Source organism: Gopherus flavomarginatus, chromosome 1, assembly GCF_025201925.1.
Source record: "Gopherus flavomarginatus isolate rGopFla2 chromosome 1, rGopFla2.mat.asm, whole genome shotgun sequence".
In the NCBI taxonomy this organism is placed as follows: domain Eukaryota; kingdom Metazoa; phylum Chordata; order Testudines; family Testudinidae; genus Gopherus; species Gopherus flavomarginatus.
The window spans coordinates 270,921,745-270,940,764 of record NC_066617.1 but is presented as its reverse complement, the minus strand read 5'-3'; the positions used below and the strand labels follow the sequence as shown (position 1 = coordinate 270,940,764).

Below are 19,020 nucleotides of genomic sequence, written 5' to 3'. Positions count from 1 at the left end.
TTTTTGAAAGATGTGCGTTAGTCACACACAAGTTACTGTTGCAGTTCTGGTCTGTGTTATACAGGAGGTCATAGTACATCATTAAACATTCCCTTCTGGCCTTAAAATCTTTGAATCTGTGTGAACGTGGGACCATTAAACAGAAAAACTCTCCATGAGCAGAACTTTCCACACTGGTCTATCCATTGCTTATTTCTCTTAGTTTTCCTTTTTTAATGGATTTCAGATAAAGCTAGTTAAATTGTAAACATTTCACTTAGTAAAATAGTACAGAAATGTCTATCATGTAGAGTGTCATCTTAGAGCTTCTGTGTTTGTTTTACCAAATGTAAAAGAAACCACAGCTACTTCCTTTTCCTTAAAGAGCTAATGTTTGGGGGGAAGGCCTTAGGAGGTAGTTGACTTTGTGTGTGGGGAGGGGGGATTTAGAAATTTATGTTAAGGACTAGCAGAAAGACATAAAGTTAAGAAATTATAAAAGATAAATAATAAAAGATCCTTTCAGAGCAAGGACCGCACATCTTCAATGTGCCAAATATTTTGCAACGTGGCGAGTGTTCTCTCAGCATGCTGTAGAAGTGGGTCCTAAAATTGTATTGGAAAACATTGTAAGTGATGATGTTCAAGCTACCAGAAAGTAAATCAACCCAGATAAATTTTACTTTGGCAGATCAAAATCCCAAATGTTTTATGTTCCTACTGTTTTTTGTTTTGTTTTAGCAACTGCCAGCAAGTACTTGCACAGTGATTTTGCTTTTTAAAATTTTTAAACTTCTGAATACTTGTTGCTATGTGGGCAATAGCCTTTCAACAATGAGACATATATTGTTTAATGTCAGATACATATAGTTTGATCACTGAATGATCTGTAATTAACATAATTTACTGGTAAATTAATAGACCTTAAGCACTAGAGATTCTCAAAAGATCAGTAACAAAAATAAAATCTTTTTTTACAAAAAGAGTCACTCAAAATTTCTTTGCCTACACTTTTTCAAGTCTTGTTTTTAAGATGATACAAACCAAACTCTGCATGTGAATGAGCTGAAGAGGAAGTTCTTTGGAAATATGTGACATTAAAATGTGGGCATGACATTAAACCAAGCTGCATCACAAGATGTATTCACTGTACCTAATTCCACTCTTGAAGAGTTTGTTGGAAATATGCAAATAATCTCTTCCTCAAAAGCTTAGACTTCATAAAAATATTTTAGAACTAAGTGAATGATGTGTTAAAAGGTACGTGCACGTCTAGCTAATAACTATATAACTGCAGTAGTAAATCACGAAGGATCTGAAGTGACATTAAAGAAAAAATTAACAAATATGGAAGTGGTAGGATGAATTAAAACAGTGTACATTTAAACAGTGTTTTTCACAGTTGAATGCATTCTTTCATGCATTTATACTTTTTGAGACATTTTAGTGTCCTGCAGATCAACTATGCAGGCTCACTGTGCTGCAGAGAACTCTTCCTTCAAATTTTATATTTGCCAGGAAGTATATTTTGGACACAGTAGGAAGGATGACCCAGCTGTGGGAGCACTGACTTTCTGTATGACTTTGGGCAAGTCACTTAGCCTCTCTGTGCCTCAGTACCCCATCTGCAGACTGGGGGAGGAAGGAAGATGGGAACTGCCAGGATAAAAACTACCTGTTAAAACATCATGAAAATGACACCCAATGACCAAGCTAGTCACAGGTTACACACGCACACATTTTGGACACACAACTGGTATATACCACTCTTTTTCCTCTAGCTTCCTCACCTACTAGTCTTCTCTCTCACTCTGTGCTTTTTGTTCTGTGGTTTAGTATAGATCTTACATTATGGTAATAACCATTTACTATAAAAATTATATAAATTTATATAAAATTTTGTCAGGATAGTTATTTCTAACTCTCTTTGATGCCCTCTTTCCCTTCTGGGACAAAAACATTTTAAGGTACCGAAACTATACATGCTGTCCCTTAACTGTGTGCTGTTAGTGACTCAGAGCTATGATTGTATCTGAAATCGGCATGGAGATTATTCTGTTTGTGGTTAAAACACCATTAGTCACACTGCAGGATTTGTCAAGTCTGATATATATTTTCCTTTAACTGTCATAATTTGCTTTGTTTTTTGTTCTTGTTGCGGATGTAACATTATGCTGTTACTTGCTGAGCTCATTTAAGTTCTAGCTTGTTTTGAAAATCAATGCTTTTTTAAAAGTGGACAGATGAGTGCTCAATAGTTTCTGCTAGTTGTTCTGGATAGTAAAGAAAAATGTTGAGTGGGTATTCATGTTATGGTGCTTATAGCCATAGGCTAGTTTCTGATTGACATTGGCAAGTTTCTGGGGTAGGTTTAGTTCCCTTATAATAGATTTTTAGTAGAGATGTGGGACGTAGTTGAGAGGAAATAAAAAAGCTTCCACTCCCATGCCGAATCTTGGTCTAGGTTTGGAAGCCAATCAAAATCTTTCTTTGATTACGGGGAAGTTCATTTCAGTTGAAGCTAAATATGAGTCAACAGTGTAACGCTGTTGGAAAAAAAAGCAAACATCATTCTGATGTATTAGCAGGAGTATTGTAAACAAGACACGAGAAGTAATTCTTCCACTCTACTCTGCACTGATTAGGCCTCAACTGGAGTATTGTGTCCAGTTCTAGGTGCCACATTTCAGGAAAGATGTAGAGAAATTGGAGAAAGTCCAGAGAAGAGCAACAAAAATGATTAAAGATCTGTGAGGGAAGATTGAAAAAGTTGGGTTTGTTGAGTCTGGAGAAGAGAAGACTGAGTGGGGACATAACCTTTTATGTACTTGAAAACTGTTGTTACAAGGAGGAGGGAGAAAAATTGTTTTTCTTAACCTCTGAGGATAGGACAAGAAGCAGTGGGCTTAAATTGCAGCAAGGCAGTTTAGGTTGGATATTAGGAAAAACTTCCTGTCAGAGTGGTTAAGCACTGGAATGAATTGCCTAGTGAGGTTGTGGAATCTCCATCATTGGGGATTTTTAAGAGCCGGTTGGACAAACACCTGTCAAGGATGGTCTAGATAATACTTAATCCTGTCTTGAGTGCAGGGGACTGGACTAGATGACGTCTCAAGGTCCCTTCCAGTTCTGATTCCTTTGGGAACACAGGATATGGGATTTCTATGAGTATCCAGTGAACAGGGGCTAGATACACTTAGACTGCCTAAGTGGTGATCAGGCTGGTTGTGTTAAGGAGCTAGCAGGTACAGGTAAGACTCCCTCGCTCTGCAGGCAGATGGTAACAAGATGACACACAACCCTTTGTGCACTGAGAAGTATTACAGTCATTTCAGCATTTGTGACATCACAAATGTCAGTGTTTGTGACATGCCTTTCTGATCTGTTATGCCACAAGCAATAACCTGTGATAGCACTGTGTGACAGAGACAGGAAGAGACCAGTGATGGCAGGAGAGAACTGTAAACATGATCATCACAACAAGGATGTCAAAGGATTATAACCACCCCACATGCATTCAATATTTACTTGCTTGGACACTACTAACCTCTGCATGGAATGTAGAATTTATTGCTGCAAGTAAAGGAAAAACTATATGTGAATCAACTTTGTTGGCATTTTTCTAATTACATAAATGTCTATTGTTCATCCATTGAGAATGAGAATTTCATTGAGAGTGCACTAGAAAAAGAGACAAAAGGTGGAGAAAAGGGAAGTGCTCTTCTCTGGGGGAGGGTGGTACTTGGACACTATACCACAGTTTACAGGGTTTACCTTACACCTCCACTCAAGTCATATGCACAGCATTTGAGTTCAGATATAAAACAAAAGGAAATATATTTAAGAAAAAATTGAGATTGAAATAAAAAACAATGAGAGATAGGAACAAAAGGTTATATGTAAAACAACATTCCACAGTGCATATTCTAAAGCCTAAATTTAACTAAGAAGTTATCCTCCAGTCTAAAGAAGTTTATCTCACCCAAACTTCTCTCCTGTGTTTTCCACCAAGATTTGGTAGAGATCCTTTTTTTATAAAGCATACCGTGCATTTACTTCCTAGATGAAGAATAGCAGGATGTCTCTTTGCTCCTCTAAATATACCAGAACAGTCCTTTGATGTTAACCTCAAGATAAGGTTCCCCCCATCACCCGTTTATTTCTTCCTGTTAGATTTTTTCTGAAGTCTCCACCATCTCTTCATTAGCATTTATCTTAGAATGCTAGTAGACTCCTTTTGTAGGACACACTGCACAGTGGTTTCCTCCTTTTCCCCGTCCCCCTTCTCTGCCCCAGAGATAAGTGTCTCCCATCAGATGCCTAGAAGAATTTGTCTCAAGATGGACTACTTTTGAGTGACCTGTTTTTAACTGTGACCTAGAGAACATAAACTTTAATATATATAGATAACTCTTCACATATTCTCCATACATACATCTCACAATGATTATGATGACCGCTGACTTTCATTAGAGACCCTAACTTGACATTCTTTTGGTGAACCCTAGGAATCTCTGTACCTCTCTACACCCTAGTACCCTCTGCCATTTGGCATCCAGAGGTTCTTGGGTCATGCAGACTCCAAGACTGTCTGAAGGAAAGTGGCCTCTTCTGTTGAGTCATCATAGCTGCAGGGGCGAAAGCCCTGTAATGGAATTCAAGGTGGCAATTATGATGATTTGTGCAGGGGTTCTCAAACTGGGGGTCGGGGCCCCTCGGGGTCTTGAGGTTATTACATGAGAGGCCACAAGCTATCAGCCTCCACCCCAAACCCCACTTTGCCTCCACATTTATAATAGTGTTAAATATATTTAAAAGTGTTTTTTCGTTTATAAGGGGGGGTCGCACTCAGAGGCTTGCTATGTGAAATGGGTCACCAGTACAAAAGTTAGAGAACCACTGAGTTAGTGCCAAGTGGGATGTAAGGAGCTCGGACAGAGGTGGCCTTGGAGAAAATCGTAAAAACAGCCATTCTTATAGATGTAACATCGGCTGAAGTTTATGTTGGTTTTGTGATAGCAATAAAGCAAAAGTCGAGAGGAGGTAAATGTGGACCCTATAGGCTGTGCACTTTGTTGAAAGTAGGGTAGGGACTTGGCCCATTAACAGGGTATTACAGAAGGAATCTCTTAGGAAGAGAAAGTTTCTGGTTAGACTCATTAACTTCTCTAGTGCTGCCATTTAAAAAACTAATAGAGTTTTGATAAACTTTAAAAAAAATTGTTAGAAAAATTGCTAGATTTAATTATTCTTCGAGTTCGTGCTCATATTGATTCCAATTAGGTGTGCGCGTGCTGCGTGCACGATCGTCGGAAGATTTTTACCCTAGCAACACTCAGTGGGGTGAGGTGCCCCCTGGAGTGGTGTACTTATGGCGCCAGATATATTCCCCTGCCGACCCAGCACCCCCTCAGTTCCTTCTTACTGTCCGTGACGGTTGTTGGAACTGTGGAGCACAGCATAGCTGATCTCCACCTTCCTAGCTTTACTCGTTGTATTGTAGATAGTTGTGTAGTGTAGTTGTTAATAGTTTTTAACAGTTATAGTGTAGTTAATAGTAAGTTTTGTATATAGTGTAGATAGCGTTTGGAGGAAACAGGGTTTATCCCCTTCCCTCCTCCCCGGTACCGGGGCCAGGCCCAGATCTCCGGGTTTCAAGCCTTGCTCGGCCTGTTTCAAGCTGATGCCTACGAGAGACCCCCACAACTCCTGCCTGAAGTGCCTGGGGGAATCCCATCAGCCAGATTGTAATAACCTTAGTCCCAGATTTGGACCTTAGCGTCCAAAATATGGGGGTTAGCATGAAAACCTCCAAGCTTAGTTACCAGCTTGGACCTGGTACCTGCTGCCACCACCCAAAAAATTAGAGTGTTTTGGGGCACTCTGGTCCCCCTGAAAAACCTTTCCTGGGGACCCCAAGACCCAAATCCCTTGAGTCTCACAACAAAGGGAAATAATCCTTTTTCCCTTCCCCCCTCCAGGTGCTCCTGGAGAGATACACAGACACAAGTTCTGTGAATCCAAACAGAGTGAATCTCCCTCTCTGTTCCCAATCCTGGAAACAAAAAGTAACACGCAGTAACCTTCTTTCCGCCCACTCTCAAATTTTCCCTTCGCTCCAAGGGTATTTGAGAGGCATCCGGGCCAGGGGATCTTTGGTGTGATGGTGGTGTAATGAATTGCACTCGCATGGTGTTCTTGGGACACTTGGCCTTGATATGTCCCAGTTCATTACACTTAAAGCATCTTCCATCTGATGGGTCACTGGGCCGAGGTGAGTTACTGGAGACTGGTGAGGTTGAAGGGTAGGGTATCTGTGGCTTTACTTGGGTGGTATGTGGGGTCTTTGGCTGTCCTCGGTTGTAGGGTTTATGGTCTGTGTGCCCCCTGGGGTAATCGTTCCCCTTGACAGTAGCTTTCTTGCTTTCTGCCAGTTCCATCCATTTGGCTCCAATCTCCCCCGCCTCAGCGATATTCTTGGGGTTTCCATCTTGTATGTACCGTGTGATGTCTTCAGGAACACCATCCAAGAACTGCTCCATTTGTATGAGGAGGTTCAGTTCTTCCAAGGTTTGAATGTTGTTTCCTGTTAGCCAGGCCTCATAGTTTTTTGCAATGTAGTAGGCGTGTTTGGGAAATGACACCTCTGGTTTCCACTTTTGGGTTCTGAAGCGCCGACGGGCATGATCTGGGGTTATCCCCATCCTGTATCTGGCCTTGGTTAGAAAAAGTTTATAGTCATTCATTTGGTGCTTAGGCATTTCAGCTGCCACCTCTGCTAAAGGTCCACTGAGCTGTGACCTCAATTCTACCATGTACTGGTCTTCGGGGATGTTGTACCCAAGACAGGCTCTTTCAAAATTTTCCAAGAAGGCCTCGGTGTCATCACCTGCCTTGTAGGTGGGAAATTTCCTGGGCTGTGGAGCAATATTTGGCGCCGGGTTGTTAGGGTTGGCTGGCACAGGCAGCCCAGCTTTTGCCAACTCCAGTTCATGTTTTCTCTGTTTTTCCTTCTCTTCATTCTCTTTTTGTTGTTTTTCCATTTCTCGGTGGTGGGCCGCCTCCTCTTCTTCTTGCTTCCTTCTGTGGGCCAACTCATCTTCTGCTTGTTTCCTTCGGTAGGCCATCTCTTCTTCTTCTAGTTTTCTTTTGTGTGCTGCCTCTTTGATCTGTTCTTCTCTTTCTTTCATCTCCATCTCTTTTTGTTTTATTTCCAGTTGTCGCCTGTGTTCAGCTTCTTTGATTTGTTCTTCGGCGTCAATTTTTGCCTTAGAAGTCATGGTTCCTGTTTTCTTGTGTTGGGGTGCCCTCCGGTGTTTATCTTCTGAACTGCAGGTTCTCTGTTGCCTCCTGAAGTCTGCCTAGCAACAGTGCCTTTCGTTAATTTTCCTTTTCTCTCTCTAGCTAATGTTCAATGAAGGGAAACCAGAAAAACCACTTTATTTGCATGCATATAAGTGCCGGTACTTGCCTCCTAATGGGAGGGCTATTGCATGACAAAAGACCCTTAACATGCAAGCCACAAACTGCGAGAGAGAGCAGAAAAAAAAATTCTCTCTGGTTCCCTTTTAAAACCAACTGCTTCTCTCTGCTAAAAAGCCCTTAGCAGAGAAAAGAAAAATATAATATTTCTACTGGCTTCTGGGTTCTGTCTATATCCCACCGCTGCCACCATGTAATAACCTTAGTCCCAGATTTGGACCTTAGCGTCCAAAATATGGGGGTTAGCATGAAAACCTCCAAGCTTAGTTACCAGCTTGGACCTGGTACCTGCTGCCACCACCCAAAAAATTAGAGTGTTTTGGGGCACTCTGGTCCCCCTGAAAAACCTTTCCTGAGGACCCCAAGACCCAAATCCCTTGAGTCTCACAACAAAGGGAAATAATCCTTTTTCCCTTCCCCCCTCCAGGTGCTCCTGGAGAGATACACAGACACAAGTTCTGTGAATCCAAACAGAGTGAATCTCCCTCTCTGTTCCCAATCCTGGAAACAAAAAGTACTTTCCTATTCCCCCAGAGGGAATGCAAAGTCAGGCTAGCAATCCAACACACAAATCTCCCCTTGACTTCTTCCTCCCACCAATTCCCTGGTGAGTACAGACTCAATTTCCCTGAAGTAAAGAAAAACTCCAACAGGTCTTAAAAGAAAGCTTTATATAAAAAGAAAGAAAAATAAGTACAAATGTTCTCTCTGTATTAAGATGATACAACACAGGGTCAATTGCTTAAAAGAATATTGAATAAACAGCCTTATTCAAAAAGAATACAAATTAAAGCACTCCAGCACTTATATTCATGCAAATACCAAAGAAAAGAAACCATATAACTTACTATCTGATCTCTTTGTCCTTACACTTGGAAACAGAAGACTAGAAAGTAGAACTACTTCTCCAAAGCTCAGAGAAAGCAGGCAGGCAGAAAACAAAAGACCTTAGACACTCAATTCCCTCCACCCAAAGTTGAAAAAATCCGGTTTCCTGATTGGTCCTCTGGTCAGGTGCTTCAGGTGAAAGAGACATTAACCCTTAGCTATCTGTTTATGACACAGATAAGTGTTGCATTTGTAAGGCCTCAAGCCTCGAACAAAAAAGGAGCAAGACTTTCATTTAAAACAGCTCCTAATGGAAGCAGCACATAGGCCGGTGCCTTCGGTACCTCGCACAGACCAGGCGCCGTCGGTTTGAAGCACTCCTCCGGCACCAGCAAAGACTTTCGGTACCAGACGTCTCTGGCACCGGTACAGATGTGACATCATTCACTGTCTCCACGGCCCAAGAAGCAGCACAAACCACCTGCTGCCTCTGTACAGTTGCAGACACCGCCTGTGCCCCCATTGGAGCAACAGACCGGGCTGGACCGACATAGAATCATAGAATATTAGAGTTGGAAGGGACCTCGGAAGGTCATTTAGTCCAACCCCCTGCTTAAAGCAGGACCAATCCCCAGGACCAGTCCCACGAAGACTCCAACTCCAGCACCGTCAATTCCAGCGCTGCAAGGGCCGTTGAGTCCGGTGCACACAAGCTCCCCAGTGCACACTGTGGTTGAGCTTGGCCTGCCGTCCACTCTGGAGATTTTCTCCACCACTCACGACCTGATCGTGCTGACGGAGCCTGGACTGTCTCACCCTCTGGAGCCGTTGGTGCGGACTGTTCCATCCATGGGGAATCCAGTCTTCATGCGACCTTCCTCGCAGAGTGAGACAGCTCGGCACCGATCTCGGTCCCAGTCCAGGTCGCAGTCCTGATCTTGCTGATGGTCCTGGACTTGGCACCACTCACAGTCCTGGCACCGATCCCCATCTCGGTGCCAGTCGTATTCGTGGCGCCGCTAAACCTCACACAGGTCTCCCTCCCGGTACGATCAGTACCGATCCAGCTTCCGGCACCCGTCCCAGCACCGATCGTCTCGCAGCCATTCCAGACACTCCCCAGGCCTTAGATCCTCGTCGAGATCTAGATTGGCCTCCCGGCACCATTATGGCCTTTGGTCCCGATCCTGATCACGGTACCGCCCGAGATCCCAGCACCGGTTTCCAGCTCTCAGGTGTGGAGTGACAGAGTGGGATGGTACAACTCTGCAATGGGCGTTCGGCCCCGCCTTGGCCTTCACGACCGAATTCGACGTCATCTCAAGCAGGGAACAGCTACCACATCCAGGGCCATGACCCTGATGGTGCTAGCCAGGGGCAAGATGAAGGACAGGATCCTAATCAGGGACCCCCACAATGGTCCTTCTGGACTCCTTGGGCATACCACCAAGCCCAAGGTGTCCCCTCAGGCCCTTCTCAATCTGCCCATTTGGAGCCTCAGATGCCTGAGGCCACTGTGAGCCGCCCTCCCCCCAGTAGCCTCGGAGGCGACTGTCCTGCCATCAGATCAGGCCCATGCCACTAGTGTGGGGGACCTAGGGCAACCAGACCCTCCTTAACCAGACCTTCCCCAGGATCTGCTAGTACCGGGGGTATCCTCCTCATCCTCGCCTGACGAGGCCGTAACAGGCATGACCTCCTCTGGTCCACCGCCTATAAATCTTCATGCACACCAGGAATTACTGTGTAGGTTAGCACAGAACATGTACCTCCAGGTGGAGGAGGTGGTGGAAGTTGAGGATCCGGTGGTGGACATTTTTTCGGCTGATGCCCCCACACACGTTGCCCTTTCTTTCATTTGGATCATCCAGGCTAATTCCAATATGATCTGGCAGTCCTCAGCAACTATTCCTCCCACAGCCAGAGAAGTGGAGAGGAAATACATGGTGCCCTCTAAGGACTATGAATATTTGTATGTTCACCCCCAACCTTGTTCCCTCATGGCACAGTCTGTGAACGAGAAGGAGAGACGCGGCCAGCAAGCGCTTGCCTCTAAGTCCAAGGACACTAGGTGCCTGAATTTATTTGGGTGCAAGATTTATTCAGGTGGTGGTCTACAGCTCAGGGTAGTTAACCAGCAGGCCCTCCTGAACTGTTATAACTATAACACCTGGAGCTTGATGGGGACGTTCAAGGAGATGGTTCCCCAGGAGTCCAGGGAGGAGTTTGCGGCCTTGCTAGAAGAGGGCAAGAAAGTGGTGAGGACATCCCTGCAGGCGTCTTCAGATACAGTGTACCCGGCAGCTAGGACTCTAGCCTTGGGCGTGGCTGTGTGCCGCATCTCATAGCTACAAGTGTCCAGTCTTCCACTGGAGCTGCAGCAGACCATTCAAGACCTGCCCTTTGATGGCCAGGGGCTATTCTCTGATAAAACTGATCCAAGACTTCGGAGTCTGAAGGACAACGGGTCCATCATGCGCTCATTGGGCATGCATACCCTGGTGACACAACGTAGGCCCTTCCGGCCGCAGCTGCAGCACACCTACCCTAATCCTCGACCGCAGCAAGACTTCACTAGAAGGCTTGGCCATGGTAATAGGAGGAGACAATCTGGTCCTCAATCAGGCTAGAATCAGGGCCCCCAAAAACTATTGGCAGGGCCCAAGCAAAACTTTTGAAGGTGCACCCGAGGACGGAGCACCAGTCCCCTTGCAGGATCCTTCCTCGCCTTTCTTCAACCACCTTTCCTATTTCCTCCCTGTGTGGTCCTGCGTAATGTCAGATCGCTAGGTCCTACGCACAGTGGAAACTGGATACCATCTTCAGTTTGTTTCACCCCCCCTTCCCACCCTCCCTCCCTGTCCCTCTTCAGGGACCCCTCTCACGAGCAACTCCTCTTACAGGAGGTACAGGCGCTCCTGGCTATCGGAGCAGTGGAAGAGGTCTCAAAGGATTTGAGGGGCAGAGATTTTTACTCCCATTACTCCTAATCCCCAAGGCAAAGGGGGGACTACGGCCCATCCTGGACCTGTGCAGACTCAGCAAATTCATGGTAAAGTTTAAGTTCCGCATGGTTTCCCTGGGGACCATTATCCCTTCCCTGGATCACGGAGACTGATATGCCACCCTCGACATGAAGGACGCATACTTCCACATAGTAATTTACCCGCCGCACAGGCAATTCCTTTGCTTTGTGGTCAACCAGCAGCATTTCCAATTTACCATCCTTCCCTTCGGCCTGTCCACAGCGCCAAGAGCCTTCACAAAGTGTATGGCTGTTGTAGCGGCCTCGCTATGCTGACATCAGATACAAGTGTTTCCATACCTCGATGACTGGCTAATTCGAGGTCGTTCCAAGCTACAGGTGCGGTCTCATGTTTGTTTCGTCATGAGCTTATTCAAGCAAGTAGGCCTGCTGCTTAACATCGAAAAGTCCACTCTGGAGCCTACACAGAGAATAGACTTCATTGGGGCGATCCTGGACTCGAGTCTTAACACAGGCCCACTTCCAGTCCATGATGACCATTATTCATGGCCTCCAAAGCTTCCCGGCCTCGTGCACTTTCGTAATCAGACATTCCGGACTATTCCTCCATCCACTTCAGACTTGGCTCTCATCAGTGTACTGTCCAGGCCAAGACAGTTTGGACACAATTCTCACTGTGCCAATGGAGGTCTTGTCTTATCTAGCCCTGACCTCGGACGCATCATCTCTGGGCTGGGGTGATCACCTCGCTGGCCTTCGCACACAAGGTTTTTGATCCGCACAAGAAATAACCCTACACATCAACATAAGGGAACTGAGAGCAGTACACCTGCGTGTCAGGTATTCCGTGAACACCTTCAGGGTCATTGTATCATAATCTTCACAGACAACACAACGGCCATGTTTTACATCAACAAGCAAGATGGAGCACGGTCGTTCCTCCTCTGTCAGAAAGCCAGACATCTCTGGGAATTTTTCATAGCCCACTCAGTTGACCTGGTGGCGTCGTTTCTCCCAGAAGTCCAGAACACCTTGGCAGATCGCCTCAGCAGGTCCTTCCTAGCTCACGAGTGGTCGATTCGCCTGGACGTTATCCATTCTGTTTTCCGAAAGTGGGGGTTTCCCCACATAGACCTCTCGCCTCTCACGAGAATCAGAAGTGCCAGGTGTTCTGCTCTCTCCAGGGATGCTGCCCAGGCTCCCTGTCAGATGCCTTCCTGATACCATGGAAAGACCACCTGCTCTATGCCTTTTCTCTGTTCCCATTGGTCCACGAGATCCTTCTCAAGTTATGCAAGGACAAGGTCCCCTTAATCTTAATCGCTCCAGCGTGGCCCAGACAGCATCGGTACACCACACTCCTCAATCTGTTGGTGACCAAACCAATTTGTCTACCATTGTGGCCGGATCTCATAACTCAGGAATACGGCAGGTTACGTCATCCAGACCTGCAGTCCCTTCATCTCACAGTATGAATGCTGCATGGCTAACTCAATCTGAGCTTCGTTGCTCTAGTTCAGTGCAGCAAGTACTCTTGGGTACTAGTTCCACATACCTGGCCAAATGGAAGCGCTTCTCCTGCTGGTGTGGCCAGAGCAATACTGTCCCTCTGGAGGTGCCAGTACCTACCATCCTAAAGTATCTCTGGTTCCTGAAACAGCAAGGCCTAGCTGTCTCATCCATCAGAGTACACCTAGTAGCGATTTCAGCCTTCCACCCTGGTCAGAACGGGCTCTCCGTTTTCTCCAATCCTATGGTCAGCAGGTTCCTCAAGGAACGTCTGTACCTGCAAGTTCGTCATCCAGCCCTTACGTGGGACCTCAATCTGATCCTATCTAGACTCATGGGTGCCCCCTTTGAACCGATGGCCACCTGCTCGCTTCTGTACCTTTCCTAGAAAACTTTCCTCATCGCTATCACATCGGCAAGGTGCGTGTTGGAACTTTGGGCCCTCACAGCGGACGCACCATATATGGTGTTCCATAAGGACAAGGTACAGCTGTGACCACACCTCACCTTCCTCCCTAAGGTGGTGTCTGCCTTCCATGTCAACCAAGACATCTTCCTCCCAGTCTTCTCTCTGAAGCCGCACACTTCGTGACAAGAGCAACAGCTATATTCCCTAGATGTTCATAGGGCTCTCACCTTTTACATCGAATGAACAAAACCTTTTAGAAAGACGTCCCAGCTGTTCATAGCGGTGGCAGACCGGATGAAGGGCCTCCTGGTCTCCTCACAGCAAATCTTGTCTTGGATTATGTCATGCATCCGTACGTGCTGTAGCTTGGCTCGTGTCCCAACTACCTGCCTCACTGCCTATTCTACTCGGGCTCAAGCTTCGTCTGCCGCCTTTCTGGCCCATGTGCCCATATAGGAGATCTGTAGGGCAATGACTTGGTCATCCATGCACACCTTCACTTCCCACTATGCCATAGTGCAGCAGTCCAGGGATGATGTGGCATTTGGTTCAGCAGTCCTTCACTCCGCGACATCTCACTCCGACCCCACTGCCTAGGTAAGGCTTGGGAGTCACCTATTTGGAATCGATATGAGCAAGCACTCGAAGAGGAAAAGACAGTTACTCACCTTTGTAACTGTTGTTCTTTGAGATGTGTTGCTCATATCCATTCCAAACCTACCCTCCTTCCCCACTGTCAGAGTAGCTGGCAAGAAGGAACTGAGGGGGTGTTGGGTCGGCAGGGGCATATATCTGGCTCCATAAGGGCGCCACTCCAAGGGGTACCTCAGCCAACCCACCGAGTGTTGCTTCCGACGATCGTGCACGCAACGCGCGCACACCTAATTGGAATGGATATGAGCAATACATCTCGAAGAACAACAGTTAGAAAGGTGAGTAACCGTCTTTTTTTAAATAACAGTCTGTGTACTCTGAAACAGGTAACAATTTAGTTATGTGACCCTATGAAATCCCCACTGTTAAAGCTTCAACTTGACTATATCTGTTTTTCTCTGTATGAGGGTGAGGGGTGGGGAGTTAAGCAGAAATGCCTTCCACCTGTCTCAACAGGCTGTGGAACTTGATGGAGCCAGCAGTGAAAGGGAGGGAGAGAAGACTTTGGGAGGCATCAGGGAGCTCCCCTTTCCCTCCCATTTTTGGAGGCTCTGGCACCCACTGGTCAGCGAGGGGCAGGAGGGATGCTGATTGGCTCACATTCCCCAGCTCCAGGGATTTAACGTGGAGCATGGGCCATTGGTTACTGTTGGGTGTTTTTTAAAGCAAGTGCCCAAAATCTTCACAATACTGTGGTATCAAGGTCCTATTTCCCCACATCCACTTTAGGGCCAGCCAGGATGATTTGCTTTACCAGAGATCAAAAGCTTTAGCTATTTGAATTTTGCCTATACCCAAGTCACTATGCTGGTATTTGGCTTTACTCCTAAACAAGAAATACACTTGAGTCACAAGTAATGCAATCTGCAGACTTTTAAAAATAATAGTTGGTGGTTGTATTGGAAGTGTAGAGTGAAGAAATCCCGTAGTGTTATATCCATATTCACTGAGGCATGGATTCTCCACTGAAGACTCTGGCTAAATACACCAGATAAAATTTGCCTTGAAAAAGTGAAAGAACAACATACCTCTGTCAGCCAGTTAAGGCTTTGTGTGGTAATTTTTTTTTCATTTGCTTTTGCTTTCAGATTTCTGGGATGTGCTACAGCAGTAGTGTGCTAAAAGTTCATCAGGTGCTTTGTGTTCCCAGCTGGCTAGCAAAAATATTTTCTTGGACTCTTGAACCAATATTCTCATCTGCAGAACCATCCAATGAGATTCGAGTAGGAATGGGAGCAACAGTGGACATCCAGAGACAGCAGAGAATGGAATTACTGGATCGTCAAATCATGATGTCTCAGTTTGCACAGATGAGACGGCAAAGACAACAGCAGGTATAAATAAAATTATTTGTTAAAGTGTATGATTCTTCTGAGTAATGGAAATATGGAGGGAAGGGGGGTTTGGTTAATCGTAATTTGTGGATCTAATTTAGGAACAAGCATAGTTTTGTTTTTAAAAAATTTCCCTATTGGAATTATGTAATTACTATTTCATAGACTTCTGTAATGTTAGTGAACATTTACGTAGATTATATGTTATTAAAGTTCATTACAAGACATGAACTAATTTTCACAAAACAACTTAGGGGTAGATAGGTGGCATTGCATTGTTTTACCAGTAGCAAAATGAGCCTGAGGTGTGAAGTGATTTAACAAAGCCCACAGTTGTGAGGTTATGCTGGGACTAGAACCCAGGGCTGCAGGTTGTTTGATGGCCATTACCTCTGTGCTGCTACCCAGCAGCCATGTTGGACCTGTGTACCTCAGGAGGCTACACTGACAGCTTCTTTCATGGCTCCAGATTGGTCCAGGCACTGTATTTAAGCCCAGAAGGAGTTCCAGGAAATGTGCATGCAACAAGGTGAACTCCGCTGCCAGCCTTAGCAATGGTCCTGCCTCTTGGCTTACTCTCCTGGCCCTGGCTGTGATCCTTGGCTCTGATTCCTAGTTCCTGACTACAGCTTTGACCTTTGGTGCTGTTCCTGGCTTCTGACCACTATTACTTGGACCAGTAGGCCTGGCTGACAAGGGTGTGTGACAACGCCACAATTAAAACTTAGCATGTCCTGATGCTCCAGACCATGCTGTCAGTCAGAAAAGTTACCATCCTCTTCAGAGAGTTTGAAAGTCAGTTCTGTAGTTCAGTGTTTTGCATGGGTAAATAGGAGGGATTACATCACCCATATTGCACAATGCTTGTTTCTTTATGAAAGCACACACAGTTCTCGATATCTAATTTTCCTGTAGACGTCAACCACAGTGCTTTCCTATTACTGCTTACATTTTATTGCCTATAAATTAGATCGTTAGTCTCTTTATTTTTCTCAGTTTTGATGGAGTGGACAAGGGCAGGTGCTCATCTACTTGTTCCTGTAAGACAGTAAAATAAAGCAGCTGATGCCTTGATTTGTATTTCTCCTAGGATCCTAGAGTGTATATATTGGCAGTCTAGTAAAGCCAGGTGAACATGTGGGCTCCATATGAACCTCTGATTTCTGTAACTTAACTACAGGCTACATGAGAATGAATAATTGTGTGAGATCTGAATTTCATTTTATTCCTGTGAATTTTAGCCATATAATAGTACATTCAGCTGCTATGTTATGTGCTGGGTGGAGCTAGTATGGAAAGGAAGGGAGTGGAAAGATCTGATCTGAATGAACAAGATGTGCTAATGTAAAAGGTTAAAACTAGTTGCTTTAAAAGTGTAGTTTGCAATAGGGTTGAAAACACTGATAAACTTCTCTTATATCTACTATTGAATTTAATTTAGCCTAAAAGAGTCAATAGGATGATATCAGTCTGAAGATGTGGGGAAAACATGAGGGGTTCAGCTCTCCTGGCATTTCTGGGCATCATTTTCAAGAGAAGATAGTTTATAACAGAGAGATCTTTATATTTAAAAAGGAGAAGAATGACTCAGCTAAGGGAATACACTAAATAAAATGCTTGATAAAAATCACAGCTTGAGTTGAAAAGGACTCCTGGGTAAGCTAGTCTTTCTGCAGAAAAGGACGTAGGAGTTACAGTGAACGAGAAGCTGGATATGCATCAACAGTGTGCCCTTGTTGCCAAGAAGGCTAATGGCAGTTTGGGCTGTATAAGTAGGAGCATTACCAGCAGATCGAGGGACGTGATCATTCCCCTCTATTCGGCATTGGTGAGGCCTCATCTGGAGTACTGTGTCCAGTTTTGGGGCCCACACTACAAGAAGGATGTGGAAAAATTGGAAAGAGTCCAGCGGAGGGCAACAAAAATGATTAGGGAGTTGGAGCACATGACTTCTGAGGAGAGGCTGAGGGAACTGGGATTGTTTAGTCTGCAGAAGAGGAGAATTAGGGGGGATTTGATAGCTGCTTTCAACTACCTGAAAGGGGGTTCCAAAGAGGATGGATCTAGACTGTTCTCAGTGGTAGCAGATGACAGAACAAGGAGTAATGATTTCAAGTTGTAGTGGGGAAGGTTTAGGTTGGATATTAGGAAAAAAATTTTCACTAGGAGGGTGCTGAAGCACTGGAATGGTTTACCTAGGGAGGTGGTGGAATCTCCTTCCTTAGAAGTTTTTAAGGTCAGGCTTGACAAAGCCCTGGCTGGGATGATTTAGTTGGGGATTAGGTCCTGCTTTGAGCAAGGGGTTGGACTAGATGATCTCCTGAGGTCCCTTCCAACCCTGATATTCTATGATTCTATGATTCCCTTTGCAGAAATGTACTGAGGGGTTGTCCTGTACTGTGTGTTAACACTATATGATTTTTACCTAAGGCAATTTAGAACAGCTCTAGTGTCAGTCCCTCATTTACCTTCCTGGTAACATAATTCTATTCTTCACAGTTAGCTTCACTTCAATTTTATTAAATTGTCTTGATGTACAACCCAGACAGTTGCAAATGATCTTTTCTCTGCCCTTCCAACAATCACTTTTAACCTAGTGTTCGTTGTAAAAATTAAACTGGGAACCGTTCAATGCTCCAAAGTTAGTTGTTGTAATAGAAACTAAACTGAAAGTGGCTGTTTGGTCACAAACTGCTGTAAAAGGGGTAGCTAAACTTCTGGGAAATAAGAGGAGGCAGAAAGGACCCCAATAATCAGGAGAAGTTTAAAAAGGATTTAAAAAGAAATAGTAAATACATTCAAAATAGTAGGTGAAAAAATGTGTCCCTATTCTTTTGTCCTGTCCTTCTCCTAAGAACTGTTTTCTATTGTGGAAAGATGCACTGAGTTATCCACCTTATGCCAAAAATAGTTTTTGAAAAAGTTTTTAAAAAACTAAAATGAACCATATTTTAATAGCATATCCTAATTTTTCTTTGCCCTATACTTCCACTACAACCACTGTTCCCATTACCAGGTTATTGGTGCCCTTCAGTCAAATAAGAAGGCAGTTAGCCTTTGGCTTACCTCTTCATAATGCATATGACACATTCACTGATATCCTATTCATATCCTTGAGTCCCTTATTGCTATATTAGTGAATGCCCAGCAAAGTCAACGAAGGAAAGGTGATGGTGTTAATCTATCAACACTTTAGAAAGGCTTGGTATGCAAAGCTAGTAACCAGTTTTTCTTGACTCATACAATTTACTGGATGCCAGTCAAATCACCAAAAGCAGGGCTCAGATTCCAGTATGGGTTGATGCAAAAATGAAAAATGGTCCAATTCATGATTGAATACTTGACTGTTTAAAAATATATGTCTAACCAAAATACTTTAACCTGCAACAAAAAAACACATCTGTACAATATTTTTGAATGTTAACATTTGATAGATATGCCTGATCTGCTAAATAAATTTGAGAGAGAGAGAGAAAGCAATTTCACTCAGTTTAATAAAATCCCTAGAAACAATATATCATGGGTGTTGTAATGCTTCTTGCTGTGTAATATAGTAGTATCCTATTTAATAGAAAGATCTGATGTCTATATTCCTGTATAATGTCTCTGAAAAAAAGCTAATTGCGGTAATGATTGTTGTTTCTGATATTTACACAGCAGTGATTTGTAAACTTGTTAAAACTTCCTGAATAAATAGAAGATTGAGGTCTAATATTGTCCTCAGATTATGTTGTTACTCTTGTGCAAACCTGTTCCCTTCAGTGAGTTTACACAGGTGTAACTGTGTGTGTAATCTGAAGACAGTGATGTTGCACAGGTGTAACTGAGTGTATAATCTG

The 19,020-nt window shown here is 44.4% G+C and overlaps 1 protein-coding gene across 3 annotated transcripts in view; it reads left to right on the top strand.

The window, feature by feature from the left end:
• The window catches only part of UBAC2 (UBA domain containing 2), a 199,957-nt gene that overhangs the window by 160,179 nt on the left and 20,758 nt on the right, over positions 1-19,020 (top strand). For all 3 annotated transcript variants that reach the window (XM_050950488.1, XM_050950500.1, XM_050950490.1), the window contains one exon: positions 14,936-15,181. In XM_050950488.1, coding sequence (XP_050806445.1) covers positions 14,936-15,181 — 246 coding nt within the window. The remainder of the gene's footprint in view (positions 1-14,935; positions 15,182-19,020) is intronic.